The 15,110-nt window shown below is 42.0% G+C and overlaps 1 protein-coding gene across 1 annotated transcript in view; it reads left to right on the top strand.

Moving 5' to 3' along the window:
• Nucleotides 1-15,110, top strand: part of frmd4a (FERM domain containing 4A) — a 60,852-nt gene that overhangs the window by 20,885 nt on the left and 24,857 nt on the right. The window contains exons 2-4 of the mRNA XM_083917246.1: nt 4,975-5,040; nt 10,903-10,997; nt 12,736-12,828. Coding sequence (XP_083773372.1) covers nt 4,975-5,040; nt 10,903-10,997; nt 12,736-12,828 — 254 coding nt within the window. The remainder of the gene's footprint in view (nt 1-4,974; nt 5,041-10,902; nt 10,998-12,735; nt 12,829-15,110) is intronic.

The following is a 15,110-nucleotide window of genomic DNA, read 5'->3' as shown; positions in this document are numbered from 1 at the left end:
CTTCCGCTCAGCTTCTCTGAAGCTCCTCACATCCATTCCAGACAGCAACAATCATTCATAAACTCATGTAGTTTAAGTGTTCAGGTTTTTCCTACTGCACTTTTTTTTGCCCTCTTCTTCTGTCTTTGTCAGTTTGACTCCCTTTCCCCCACCGCCTGCACTGTCCCCTTCTGTCTCCCTCCCTTGCATTGGTCAAACAACAGGGCCCTTGTCATGGCAAACTGAGGAAGTTACCAATAAAGACAGATATGCATTTGACCGGAGAAAGTAAAGGAGAGATGGGTGTATGTATTACAGCAAAAGAAAGAGTCATCTGGAGATGTTTAAGTTGGACAGGCCAGTTTCCGGTGTCTGGAACAGGCCAAAAATATCCAGAAACAGAAAAATCCAGCAAGGAGGGGAAAGGGATACACCTCCTCTTTTCTCATGTGACCTTACATTCAGCAAACTAAGCTGGATTTTGGGACCTGCAGTATAAGCTATGGTACTGTAGCAACACAATTGTTCAAGCCAAGCACATTAAATTTAATTGCATCTTCGCATTGCTTAATGTCTGGGAAGAGTATTTCTGATGAATGCTAATTTAAGATGATAGATTCTCTGTTGCATTTCAAATATGGTGCAATTGCATTTGGCTCAAACAAACTGTATTTATTACACAGACTGAAAAGTTCAGATAATCTTTAGACAATAAATGTTCAAGTGTTCAGTCCCTGATGCCGACAGCTTGGTAGAAGGTGAACTACATGTGTGCATACTGTACATAAGCTACATGTGGCCTCAGACTGTTTTCATAACGTGGGGATTACTCATGTTGTAATACAATAATAGAAAACAGACAAGCCTACACTTGCCGAGTCACGCAAAAGACTTTATTGACAGTAGGTATAGACTCAGCCCTGCCTTCAAAACACACTTTTATATCTATTTATGGTACCCTTAAAAAAAAATTGGACTGATTTTGTTATTTTAACAACTTGGTGGTTTCAACGGCTGCTGCTCCAGCTGTGTGGTGAACACAAGTGCCCAATTTAGGTCATACGAAAAAAAAGAGAGAGCCAGTCCAACGGCTGCGTCGAACTGAAGGCCAGAAATCGTTCAAGCGAGCCAACGAGCAAGGAGATGTGTGTTTAAAAGTGCAGACAGGAAGTGACTTGAGCTTGAAATGGAGAGACCAAACCATGGATGTAAAGATACTGTAACTGAATCCCCTCCCATTTAGCAGAACCACCTCAGGTGTATGGAAATCTATCAAAGTGAACATGGTTAGGCATAGGTCTGTATGGTCAAAGTAATAAGACATATGAGGATAAAGGTCTTTCAAGGGAACTCCATCTCCATCTCAGAAAACCTGCATTTCTGAAAGTACAGCTGGAGTAATAAAGTAGGCAGTCTGTGATCACTGCTCATTGTTATGTATCAGCGGTGTGCATCACTTGTTTTAAAAGGCACACTTATGGTGTGCTCTGCAGACATGTCTGTTTGGGTTTGAATGCACAGAGAGAGAGAGAGAGAGAAAGAGAGAGTCTCCATCTGAGAAAACCTGCATTTCTGAAAGTACAGCTGGTGTAATAAAGTAGGCAGTCTGTGATCACTGCTCATTGTTATGTATCAGCAGTGTGCATCACTTGTTTTAAAAGGCACACTTATGGTGTGCTCTGCAGACATGTCTGTTTGGGTTTGAATGCACAGAGAGAGAGAGAGAGAGAAAGAGAGAGAGAGAGAGGTCTGCAGTTTCTCATGGCTGCTGCAGAAAATTTCCCCTCATCTCCTCCTCTCCGCTCCCCGCCCCCACATCTTGCCTCCATTATTCCCGTGTTTTTCGAAAGCAACTCCGGTGACAGCGAGAAACATAGAGCTGGCAAGTGAAGGCAGGCTGGAAATACGTTTCGACCGTTAGCCAATTTTCTTCCGGTCGTCCCCCTCGGTTGCTGGCCGGTTGGTACGGTCTCCTGCTATCCGCACGTTCACACACCGTTTGTGCACGGTGCCGGTAGCGAAAGCAGGAGGGGGTTGGTCGACCGGGACTAGCCCCGTGAGAAGCTCTCTGCTTTCAGAAGGAGGGAGAGAAACCTAAGCCTCCACGGTCGCCGTTAGTTGTCTCTGGCTTGAATGGCGAAGATATGAAAGCTACCGTCTCTGTTGTGTTCAGAGGATAACTATAACGTTAACTAAATGGTCACTAACATGGATGCTGATGTGCCTCCTCCCCTAGGCCGGCCGGGAAAAGGGGTGTTTTTTGACGATTTTCTGGCAGTAACACGACTCGTTTCCTTCTGGGATTGATACATATATATTTTTTTTATTATTATTATTTTTTTTGGAGCCGTTTTTGTGTGTGTGGGAGCCTCGCAGGGGAGCATTTGTTTGCAAGGTAACTAACTAATGATAACGTCACCAGCACTGACCAAAACATCACTGTCAACTGTCTGTGTGTGTGTGTGTGTGTGTGTGTGTGGCTCTGTAATTTGGGTGTCAGCTCCAGGAGAAATAATGAATAGTAATAATAATGAACATGGCTGCTTTATACATGTTAAGTATGTTTTTTTCTCTTCATCGTCTCTTTGCCAGTGAGTCAAGCTTGGGAATGTAAGTTAGCCAATTCAAACCTGACCAGTAATGTGTCAGAAATGCTGCTGGTTACATACAGCATGAATCACACACCATGGCTAAGGGGATGTTGCCTGCACCAGAGAGTATATAGAGGATATTTGGCCAGTACCACGTGTTTCTCTCAGTTAAACTATATTGTATTAATGTTTACAACATGCATTAGAGGTCAGTGTCAAGATACAGTGATAAGGTCCTATTAGAAAAGACTATTTCTGTCTAAATTGTGTCACGTTGCAGCAAGATGCCACATTTTCTTTTTCCTTTTTTTTTCAACAGTAATGACAAAAAGCTATTCATAGAAACTTTATTACATTTGGTTTCATGGTGGATAGAAACTCAGTAGCATGTGTCCAATACCACAAAGTGAATTTTATGACTAAAGCCAATAAGCCGTCTGTCTGTGCCAGATTGGGCTGCCTAATTTTAGCCTCCAGGCAGTGATTTGTTACCTTGACGTTAAGGTTTTGTACTATTCCCAGGTGTGTCAAGCAGAGTGCCAGTGAGAGCATGTGTACTTGTGTGTGTATGTGTGTATATGTGTGTGTGTGCATGTGTACACTGACTGCATTGCAGTTTAAAGTATTCTGCAGACAAGATACCTAAGTGAGATGTTTGGCCAGTACGCTGTAGGATTGTCCTCTCATCTACCACATGTCCAGGCTCAATAAAAGAGAAAGAAAATTAGTATAGCCAGCAAAATGTTATCAGAAATTAGATATTTGCATGCAGTCTAATAACTTTGCACCAAAATTCGATACACTTGATTCGATCTCTGGATTGTTATGACATACATTCGTCCAGAATGAAATTATGCTTGCACCGCTGACCTTCTGCTCAGTTGTCACGGCAGTAATTAAAATGACTGTATACAGTATAAACATGGAAAGCTTGAGAAAGGTAATGTACTCCAAGAGAGGAGGGTGGGACGTGAAAACAAAAGCCAATATTGGAAAATGTGTGTGTATGTGTCACTGTGTGCACAGGTGCACCCAATCTAACCCCTCAAACCACAGGAGATAAATGGTTAGTGGGATGGTAAAACGAACCCTTCAAAGTAACCACACGCACACACACACACACGCACACACGCACACACACACACACAAACAGTACACACATCAGTAATCATTCAGCAGAGTTCACACAGGGATGTGTGTTGAGACAGAACTCTGTCACTCCTCTCTCCCTCTTTTTCTTCAATATCTTCAGCTCTCTGCTAAACTCTCACCTCCAACCTGCCACCTGGATGCAAGCTGGCATGGGTGGTGAGAAAGTAGGATTATGTTGTTATACTCATGTTGTGGACACACCCATACCAAATTGCAAGAGCCTCAGGTGGCCAATATTATCCTCATGGTGAAGAGTTACAAACCGGTTACGCTTGTGCTCGTGTTTATGGCATCAATGTTTTGGAGGGAGTTCTCATCAAATGTTTGACAATGAGGATGTATCTACCCCCCCCCCCCCCCCCCTTTCGTTCTACTCTTTCTTCTGCAACATTTCTTACCCCTCCACACACCCACAAACATCTCCTCTGGTGTCCCCATCTCCCAGATGTGAGGGAAGTGCAGGAGGAGCCAAGGGGTTGTTTGTGTTCCTCAGGGTCCCCACTTCCTGTGAAATTGAAGAGAAACTCCACATGTGCTGAAAAACACCAGCACACACACACACACACACATCAGACAATAACATGCTGAATACTCAGTTTGCACAGCTTGTACGTCTTTACTTGACACGTTGGGCGTTTCTGCTGTGAATTTTTAAACCGTATCGCGCAGTACTAAACTTTTAGACAGGTTTAAAAAATCGGCTTGAATTTGCAGGTCATGTGAAAAGTTTGGTCTCACTTGTGTGTATGTGGCGCATATTTCCCACAGTTGACTGTTTCATCATTGCACCTGCTTCAGTGTTTACGCCTGAACTTGGCAGAAGGTTATTATAATTTTTTTGCAGTACTATTCAGCAAACCTTGTATCAACAATGCAGAAAAAATAACACTTAAGAGAACATTGTCAGCAGGCAGCTTCACTCATTATGGTCACTGTAGTCCACTGATGGATAATGGATTTCCTGCTTAAGGAGGAATGCTGGAAATTTCAGTGAGGAAGAGAGCGGAGCAGGACGTGGTCTCTATTGGCCCATTGTGTAGTTAGGTCAGCTAACCTTGTTAGGACTTTGCTGAGGAACACACACTATGTACACTCTAAGCTTACCATACAGCACCTGTCTGCCAATTGATGTTGCATGCTGTTCTTGATCGTTATGTGGACATTAAAAACATATCTTTGTATGATCAATATCTATAACATGTAATACCTGAAATCATTTTATAAAGAAGTATCCCTTGTCGCTTTTTCTCAGATGACAGAGGGGAGGCGATGTCAGGTCCATCTCCTGGATGACAGGAAGCTGGAGCTCCTTGTACAGGTGAGTCTCCTTTCCTCCTCGATCTTCCTTCTCTTTCTTCCCTCTCTCCTGGTGTACTCTCATTTCCTCAGAGCGAGGGTGAAGTGATGTCTGGTGTCCTAAGGGACTGAATTACTGCTGACCGAGGGAAATCTGGTCAGCAGTAGGTGACTTTGCTCTTTCTTGATGCTCACCTGATCTCTCCTCACACACACAAAAACACACACAAGTGTGCATGCAACAGACACTCCCCTGACTTACTCTCCTCGTACAAGATATGCATCTCAATACAGAGTTCAGTCCTAACAATGTCCTAAAGAGAAACTCGTACTTCCCTTAAACTCATGCTTCACTGCTCATTCTTCATCTCCATCCCTAGTGCCTTTCCAGAATGCCCAGAATCATCTACCAAAAAAACATCAACTGTTTGTGTAATTGACAATGCTCCTATCCTCCAAACCTCTAGGAAAAAACAAAAGCAGCATGTTTCCCCCACCCCCACACACATACACGCACACGCACACACACACACTCACACACACACACACACTTTAAGCCTTCAATCCTCCCAGCAGGCCTTTCTGCAGTAATGGCCGAAGGCAGCAGCACCCACAGTACACCCGTCTTTCCCCTGTTTGCCATTTAAGGTCCCTACTATCCTTTTTAAATAGCAGTTTACTATTGTAGATCTGCTCTGGTCTGCTACATGTTCTATACCCCGGGGTTAACACACATTTCATTCGGTGGAGATTTTTAGTTTTTTTTAGTTTTTATTATGTGGCCCTCTTTGCACAGTATCCTCTCCCTTCACTCCCTCTTCTTCTTCATTGATTGCTGATGGTTCGCTCTCATGGTTCGGCTTCAAAGTCTGAAGCACTTTCATCAGCGGCTCCTTTCACTCCCCCTAACCTCCCTTAGCCCTCCTTGGGTCTGGACTGGAAAAAGAGAGAAAGACAAAAGAAGGTAATTGCCCCAGAACAGGAGAAGAAGAGCAACCTGAGCATAGAAAGATTGGCGCAGAAACTCAGGAGGTTTAGAGGGAGAGAGAAAAGTGAGATGAGAGCTCAGGAATGGAGAGACAGGAGATGACACTAAAGTAATGGGAATGGAGGGGAGAGCCGAGGATAGGTCTGCTGACTTTCTGATTTGATTACTCTGCCAGAACTGATCCTCTCTTTCAAATTGGTACTTCGTTCTGCTCCTCTTCCACTTTCTCTCTCCATCTCTCTTGACTTTCCACTCGTCACTCTCCATATCTTCTTTTCCTAGCTCCTTGCTTGCCTTTACCTGTCTCCTGCCAAATATAGCGGCAGCAGCTCATCCATACCTCATCCATGCTCTGTTCCACTCATTCTTCATTCTCTCGGTCATCAAGAAAAGAAATAAACCAAAGGAGAATTGAAGAGTTGAATAAAAACATTGCAGTAATCTTTGTTTTATGTAAAAAGTTTTACATATACTTTAAGACGTTGTAAGTGAGAAAATCTGTTCTGTTTACCACATATTATACACAATGTAATGAATGGTATTTTTACAGTTTGGCAATGGTATTAGCCAGAGAGAAGTCCGGAAGAGGGGATGTTATTAACAAAACCATTCTCATATAAATCAGGGTAGTGCCGTCTTTTTTTCTCTCACTCTCTGTCCTTGCTTCTCTGCGTTGTGCAGATGTACAGTACGCCAGTAAGTTGTTAATAGGACCATAGAGAATCAGGATGTTATTCTTAGTTTTCCGGTGTACTAAGAAGCAGTCAGAACCTCCACTTGTTTGCAGGGATGATCATAATTCTTAAGCAGGGCACACAGTTGTGTTTCAAATATTAAGGCAGTACTCCAGTACTACACACTTCATTGGGCTAGTGTGGTCAAATCAGTCCCGTTGCGGTTTTCATATAAGTTCCTGTAGCGAGCGCACCAAGCAGCTGTCACTGACTTGTAATGTTGACCAGCTAGTTAATCCCCAAAGTGTCGTTCACCTTTTCCTCTTCCTCATCCCCTTCCTACTTTCTTTGATCGTGTGTGGTTTGTTTATGGAGCAACGCCTCATTGGCAGAGAACTATGTGCCTGAAGGCTAACACACCTACTGACCAGGCCGTAAAAATTGAAGCTCAACACCAAATACACCACTGGGTGAAAATATATGTCCGTCATATGATTATCATTCCCTAAGCCTAGAGTGGTGTAGGTGGAAGAGTGAATACGATATTAAGTGTTGCTCTTTCACGCCAATGTTGAAGTAAAGAACTCTACATTAATTAAGACAGACACACTCCAGGGTTTTACTGTAACATGGTAGGATGCTAAAGCATAAGGCTGTATACAAAGTGTTAGCTCAAATACTTAAATATGTCAGGCATGAGGCTAAAAACCTTTTCCTTACCCACACTTGACTCTTAAGGACTGACACTGATAAATCAGTAAGTGTCCCCTTGATCTGAGCTATCCTGAAGGTGCCATTGGCCTGACTGGCTGTTTGCAGAGATTGGGCCGTGACTTGCTGCCAGCCAGGCAACTGAGCTACTGTTGTGTGTTTGTCACTTGTCTGGGAGTTTGCTTTTGCATGTGTCCTCCTCACTTGCACCTCCCTGTAATTCTTATGCTGTTAATTACCTGTGCTGCTGAGACGGCACAGGCTAAATGTCTATTAGCAGTAATGCTGTCTAAGCTAGCAGAGAGCTTTACCGTCTGATATATGGCCTCATAGTGTGTGTGTGTGTGTGTGTGTGTATGTGTGTGTGTGTGTGTGTTTGTGTGTGTGTGTGTGTGTGTTTAGAGTGCCATATTATGTACTATATTACCTGCCATTCACTGTCTGCATCACTGTTGGTGTCTTTCACAACATTATTACACATCCTTTAGGTATCTGCCATCTCACAGATAAGCTGTAGCTTAGGATGTGTGTCTGCGTGGGGAAGCTGTGAGTCGTCAGTTGAAGTAGGAACCATAAACAGTTATAGTCTCCAGTGTAGCCCATGTGATTTTTTACAGTTTGCTTGGTATTCATAACAATGTTGAGACAAGAAGCTTAGCTTAACCATACAGGGGTCCTTATGTTCTTTTTCATCGTCAGTCATGCACCTCTGATGTTCAACAGTGACCAAGGGTTCCCACACATCCTGGAAAACCTGGAAAACATTTGAAAACATGTGTAGTTATGGGAAACACCAAAAATTGGAGAAAAAGTAATCTTTGTGGTTAATCTTTTGTTGTCCTAGAAAATAATTTCAACATACTCCTATTTTTTTAATAATGTTCAAACGGTAGTTTATGGGCGAGAGTATTTTTTATAGGTTTTAAATGAAAAGGATAGGAACTCACCCCCCAAGTCACATCATATGGTCAACAAAACCATTAGTTACATTGTGTTAACTGGTCACTGTTGGCAAGGTGTGGGAATCGAGAATCATTTCCAGTTGAGAACCAGTACCAAATTGGAATCAGAACCAGAATTGCGACCTCCGAACTTATCAATTCCTTTTATTAATACCGGCATGTTTTTCTGAGCGTTGTGCATTGCAAAACAAAACTCATGCAAGGGTGCCTGGTGCCTGTAAACTTGCAGCACGATTGAGTTTTGGTGGAGAGGAAGAAACGATCCAAAGCGTGCCACACAGGCAGATTTAGATTCAGAAAACTTTATTGTCTGTCATGGCAGAAAATCATCTTAGACGTGGCTTAACCTACAAAATAGAGTGCAAAAACAAACTCCGACAATAAACATACAACTGTTCCTAAAAACAGAATAAAATACCTAATGAAAATAGTTCATGCAGGATAAAAATGACAATATATGTGTGCAAACATGCATAGTGTTTATGTGGGTGTGTGCATCATTACTTCTTATTTCAGATGGTTATGGCTGTGGGATTTCTTTAGAAGGCAGGACCTAAATAATAAAGAATGCTGTACAAATATTATATTTCTATTGTAAAAAAAAACAGTTGCATTGATGCTAAAAAACCTGTGTAGGCTGACTTTTGTTCATACAGAAAACTGAACTGTTTGTTTGTCATGTGATGTTATTGCTGGAAAATGATCTCTAGAAAAAAGAGGGAACACTAACGGTAAATCTAGGGCTCATTTCACTTCCATATCATCTTTCTAACAATTTACATTATGAGTCCACGTGTCCTTGTCCCCTGCTCATTGTTTGTTATTCTGCGGTGGCATGAATGCTGTTTAATTGATATTGTTGCCAAGGCAGTTGACGGCTGTGTGGTAATGAGAGACCACAACAACTGTGTCTCAGACTGAACCAAAACATGTATTACTGCTAATACTATAAAGATAGCTTGCCTCCAGACTTAAATTGTCCACATCTAAAACGTTTTTGAGCGCTTCAAAGAGATGTAGCGTCGCTCACATGAAACGCTACTGTGCTGTCCAAATTGGAGACACATCAGAGGTTATCAGAGCCTTTGTGGATGGGACTACCAGTATTTGTCTGAGTTAGACAGATCAGGACATAAACATAATTAAGGTCAGCACTTAAATCACTGCTTGTGATATATTAAACTACACGCAACCATAGTATAAATACACATTTAATGTGTTCACGATCATATTCTTTGAGGTGAGTTTATCATTCTTGCTGTGAATATGCGTTTGAACCTTATGTATTCTCTAACATAGCAGTATGGGAGTCTCCTAGATAATATGCCAATGCTGTAGGGTTTTTTAGAAAGGTTAGATCAAAGGGGCATAGAGACAGAATCAGCAAGTACACTAGCCATTTTTTCTATATAACACTTTTATCTGGTACAGTAATCTGATACATGGGAGTATAAGGCAGAATCAGCCTATATGTTAGCTTCTCTCTAGCGCTTCTACTCTCTCCAGAGCCTTTCAGTGTTGCAGGATCACTGTAGGCGTCGTGCTTATATGAGATCTAGGTCATTGGAGTTGTGTTTGTGCATGTATGTGTGTGTGTATGCTCACTGTGTGCATGACATCACCTCCTTCTCCTTAAATAGCTCTCAGTAGCTTCTGTCACTGAAGTTGTAGTTGTGCAGTGAGTAGATAGTAGAGGACCTCAGGGGGTGATTGTTAAGCATGTGCACACTATAGCACATGTAGCTGTGTAGTGTGTGTGTGTGTGTGTGTGTGCGTGTGCATATATGCTAGCACACAGTATGTTTTTTTCTTATCCTCTAGCTTATATAGTAGTACAGCACATATGTACCTCCTATGTGTTGTGAATGTGCTGCGTGCATGTTATGTATGGGCTCTTGTGTGCATAATATGTGCATGCAGATTTGTGTGTGTGTGTGTGTAATGAAAATGCAGGCAGCGAGGCACACCCATGGTTAACCTCAGGGTGGGGTGTGCTGTTACTCAGGATGTCACAAACCAGCAGCATATGGCAGCAGTCCTCGGCCTCTGCTTGGCTTTAAGATTCTCAACATGCTCTGAGTTTCATGATGAATGGAGGTTGTCATCATATCTAGCTTGGACAGTATTCCACCGTATTAACTAGTTAGAAAGCTCATACGGTAGTTGCAGCCCTCTCCCTGCAATACAGTGGTTGAGCCCAGAGCCATGACTCTGCAGTAGAGGTTTGGGTCAGACGGGCGTAAAGGAGGGAGGGAGGGAGGAAGGGAGGGGAAGGGCAGGGTACCTGCACTGTCAGCAACATCCACACACTCCATCCATCTTTCTCGCACTCTCTTTTTCATTTATCGCCTCTTCTCTTGCTCTTTTCCCCAGTGTTTGTCAGAATGCTTAGTCATTGCTGTGAATCAATAGCAGATAGAATAAATTAACATGTACTTGTTCCAATTAAACTACAATGTGATAAACCAGTACACTCACACACAGGGATAGTTTTAACTGATAACTAAAACCATAAGGAGAGCAATACTAATATCTCTGTCTCTCTGCAGCCCAAGCTGATGGCTAAGGACTTGCTGGACCTTGTGGCCTCTCACTTCAACCTCAAGGAGAAGGAGTACTTTGGAATTGCATACACAGATGAAACGTAAGTCACATTCAAATAACAATGCATTGAAATCTACTACTGAGTAGTATCAGTAGCTCAGGACTACCTCTTCAGTTTATTTTGTTTGTTGGATCGGGTTTGTCATTGATTCCCATAACTACATCCAGACCGTTGTTAAAGCAGCACAGGGACATATTATACCAGTAGCAGACAATAGGCAAAGTCAATATTAAATTTCAATTGCAACCAGTTGTGCTGGTAAACAAAGAAACAGCCTTTAGAGTGGAGTGTACAGTGTATGTGAACGTGGTCATAATTAGTCTTAGAAAAACTGTGAACATTGTGGCTTGTAACTAATATGGTCAGCACAGTTTTAGTCATAGGCAGAGGTGGAAAGACTGAAATCGAGATTTCTCTGTAAAGTTTTAAGCGTAACGTCCGGTAGCAGGTTTCGTTTCCACTTACTTGAAAAAGAATCCGAAACACATTCAATTGATTTCTGATTAAGGTTCATTTTTTGAAATATTTTAGCTTCCAACATGTCATATAATGTATTTTCTATTTGTTTCACTAAACTGTAATATTTTAGTTTCAACATCAAGCAAAGAAATAGTACTTGAATTTAAATTATACACAAAAAGATGTGGTCAAAATACATACAGTCAACATTAGGAAGGAGATGCACCATAAACAAAAGCACTGCACTTTTTATTGAACAGTTTTATCAGTTTTAACACAGTTTTATCGAAGTTGCAATAGAGACTAAAGCACTACTCAAATCGCAAGGTGGCTTAATACTTGTTAAACACAAAATATGTGTCAAAATACCATTTTAAATCAATATATTCTTCATTGTGAATGAGAATATAAAGATGCAAAAATGATGTTTCCCTCCAATATTCTGAATCATATCGCAATTGTAATATCAGTCAGAATAATTGCAATTGGACATTTTCTTCATATCAGGCACCCCTAAAAACTATGAAAACTCTAGTTGCTTTTTTTACGTATGAAATAACATAACCATGAACATGACGTGGTTTTTGATGTTATGATGAACCTACAACCCTCTTACTTTAGGCTAGCAAAAGATCTAGCAGAAGTGTCTGCCAGAAGGATAGAACTGGGCTTGAAATGCAAAAATGACATTCAAATTTGTTTTATTGTGCTTGGTGACCTAGAAATACAGAAGCATCGCTGCATAGTCCAGAACTAGTCATGCAAACATACAACTGATTTACATGCAGGCAAATATTGCCATGCCCTTTGTTTTCTTTTTATCTCATGCGCCCACTGATGCCAAGCAAGACTGACCTCTGCTCTGTGGCATTTACATGTGACACATACTGTAGCCAATGTCAGTCCGGTAAAGCAATATCAGCTTTGCAGCCTTAGTCCCCAAGGACTAATTCTATATGATGTGTAGATTTGTTGTGTGTGCCTGGGGAGAGCAGACAGCTCAGCTCTGACCGATCAGTGGTGAAAGTGGCCGTTTGAGAGGGAAGGGGTGAGATAGAGACAGAAGGAGAGAGAGTTTGAGAGAGATGTTGCTCAGTTGCTCAGGAGACCATGCAGGGTTACCAGGGTGACAAGCTGTCTCTGCAGTTTTTCTCTCTGTTGGTGGGGGACAGAGAAAAGAGAGGAAAGGGGGAGAGAGGGGGGTGGGGGCAGATGGGGAATATGGTAACAGAAAAGCAAAAACAGGGTTTTGTGTGTCCATGTTGGATATTCAGATATCCCTAAATAATGGCATTGACTGGTTGTTTTGTCTCATCAGGGGCCATTTTAGTTGGCTGCAGTTGGACCGCAGGGTATTAGAACACGAGTTTCCCAAGAAGTCTGGTCCCATTGTCCTCTACTTCTGTGTCAGGTGAGTCTTTATTTATTGAATTCATCACCTAACTTAAACATGCCATGATCTTTGATTGCAGACGGCGTTTAAAAGTGCATGGAAGAGAGAACGAACGATGGAGAGAGTGCATCTGTCCCAATTACAAAACCCGATGCTATTCAGGTTAAGGGCATACTCGTTTTTTTTCTGGCTTTTAAACCTGTAAATAGAATAAACCAGGAAGCAACAGTGCCAAAAACAACAATAATAACAATAGAGCGCTACCTTTAAACCGAGGGAAGACTTTGCCATGGCAAATAACATCACATCACCAAGAAGACCCATTTCTGTTTTAATTCTGTCCAAAAGACGACCATTTTCCCCCGCTTGTGATTTTGACAAAGGTGAACTGGAAAAAAGCTGTATTTCAAGTGCCACCTACTGTACCGGAGGTCGAGCTACTCCCTTCATTTTCCCATCCAACCCTCTTTCATGTATACGTGGGGAACTTCAATAATTAGATTATTCCCTTAACCGGGGTAAGACCATTTTCAGGCTACTGCTGTGCATGTAAACGCACTGTGTGTATGTGTTTGTGTATGCAGATGCCTTCATGTGGTAATAGGAACAGATTAACAAGGTTAGAAATGACAGGCCTCTATGAAATAGCTTTGACCCTGGTGTTTAACTCCCGCCACGGGGCCTCTCAGCCAATCATGAGCCTCTTAGACCTCATCAGTATGCGCGTCATGCAAATCTCATCAAATAGCTTTGCGGTGACTACAAAGTGCCATACTCTAAACAGTATAGCAGAATGCTTTCCCATAGGGAGAGAAGCCTCCATTCCATCCCTTTTCTACATCAGTACTATACATTTGTATGAAGAAGCACTTTGAAAAATACTATTGTCGACTCAGTTGTTCACTTATCACTCCAATGCTAAACAATTAAAAGACATTCAGATACTTGATGCAACCTGTTGCTCTACTGGAGTCTTCTCCATAGTTGATGCCAACTCCTCTATGACCTGTTATGACAGGGTTATGAAATAATCCTACAGTCCCACTATCCTCTCTCAGCCCTTTGCACTATTCATACAATGGCCCATGGTCATCTCAAATATAAACACTCTTGACTTGTGTGTGTATATGTGACAGAAATGCAAAATGTGCACTTTTGAGTGTGTTTCTGTGTTTCTGTGTATGTGGGTGTTTAGTCTTCAATAGGCTATTGAAAAAGAAAGAAAAAGGCACTTGACCCGAGAAGAGATTTTCGGATCTTTCGGATCTCTTTCGGATCTCTTTCGGATCTTTTCCAAAACAAACAATCACACACATGCACTCTCAGTTAGTGCGCGGAAGAGAAAGCCAAGTCTGGCTTTGTTTTGGTCTCCTGGTGTGCTCTGTTACCACCATATCTCGATTATGTCATATACACCCGAGGGACTGAACCTTGGTTAGCAACATACAGTACATAGCAACGTGACGCACATTAACTCCGCGGAACAATGTCACTGAGTAGTCATTTCCAGGTCTACATTTACGACACAGCTCGTCTTGACACAATGAGGTGACTGTATAGCAAAATCATATTCTTAGCACACAGACTTATTGTTCCTTATGTGGTGAACAATGGTTTGATTGTGCAATGTGAAAGTGATATAATCAAATTTCAATTCAATTGATATTCACGGTTACAATCTTTCTTTATCTTTAGGCCACATTATCCATAAAACCACATAAAACAACAGTGTATGTGTGTATCTGTAGCCCTTTCACACATGCACTGCAAACCTGAAATGATCTAGACATTACCAGTGGGGCTGTATGTGAGAACGCAAATAGCCGATTCAGTCGGACCGGGCATCAAATGGAGTTTACCCTCCCAGCTCCCTGGTACAAAGACCAGGTAATCTCCTTGTGAGCCCATATATGAATAGAGCTGCTCATTCTCCAGTGTGTTCACAGGGACTGAAAAGGGCGTGTTGATGACCTTTATATCATGCTGCAGTAAACGGTGGTAAAAAAAAGAATACCCTCCAATGGTGAAGATGAATGGTGATTTACACAAAGACGGCAATTCTCAGACAAATTCAAAGAACGGCAAGAGACAAGGTTGTTTTCGACCAAATTACAAAACGTATTTCCAGTAAGATAGACCCCGTCTGAGACAGAGAATCTCGGTTGTGTGCTGCATGTGTGCAAGTGAAACTCTGGACTATCTACGGACCTGATTCTCCTGACATTGTCCAGAGTTCATAAGTTAAAACGGCTTGTGATGGTCAGAGTGGGGGTCACTTTGTGTGTATTTACATAGACTAA

This window comes from Echiichthys vipera (assembly GCF_963691815.1).
Source record: "Echiichthys vipera genome assembly, chromosome: 7".
Taxonomy (NCBI): Eukaryota; Metazoa; Chordata; class Actinopteri; order Perciformes; family Trachinidae; genus Echiichthys; species Echiichthys vipera.
The sequence above is the reverse complement of the archived record's forward strand: the minus strand, read 5'-3'. Positions and strand labels throughout refer to the sequence as shown.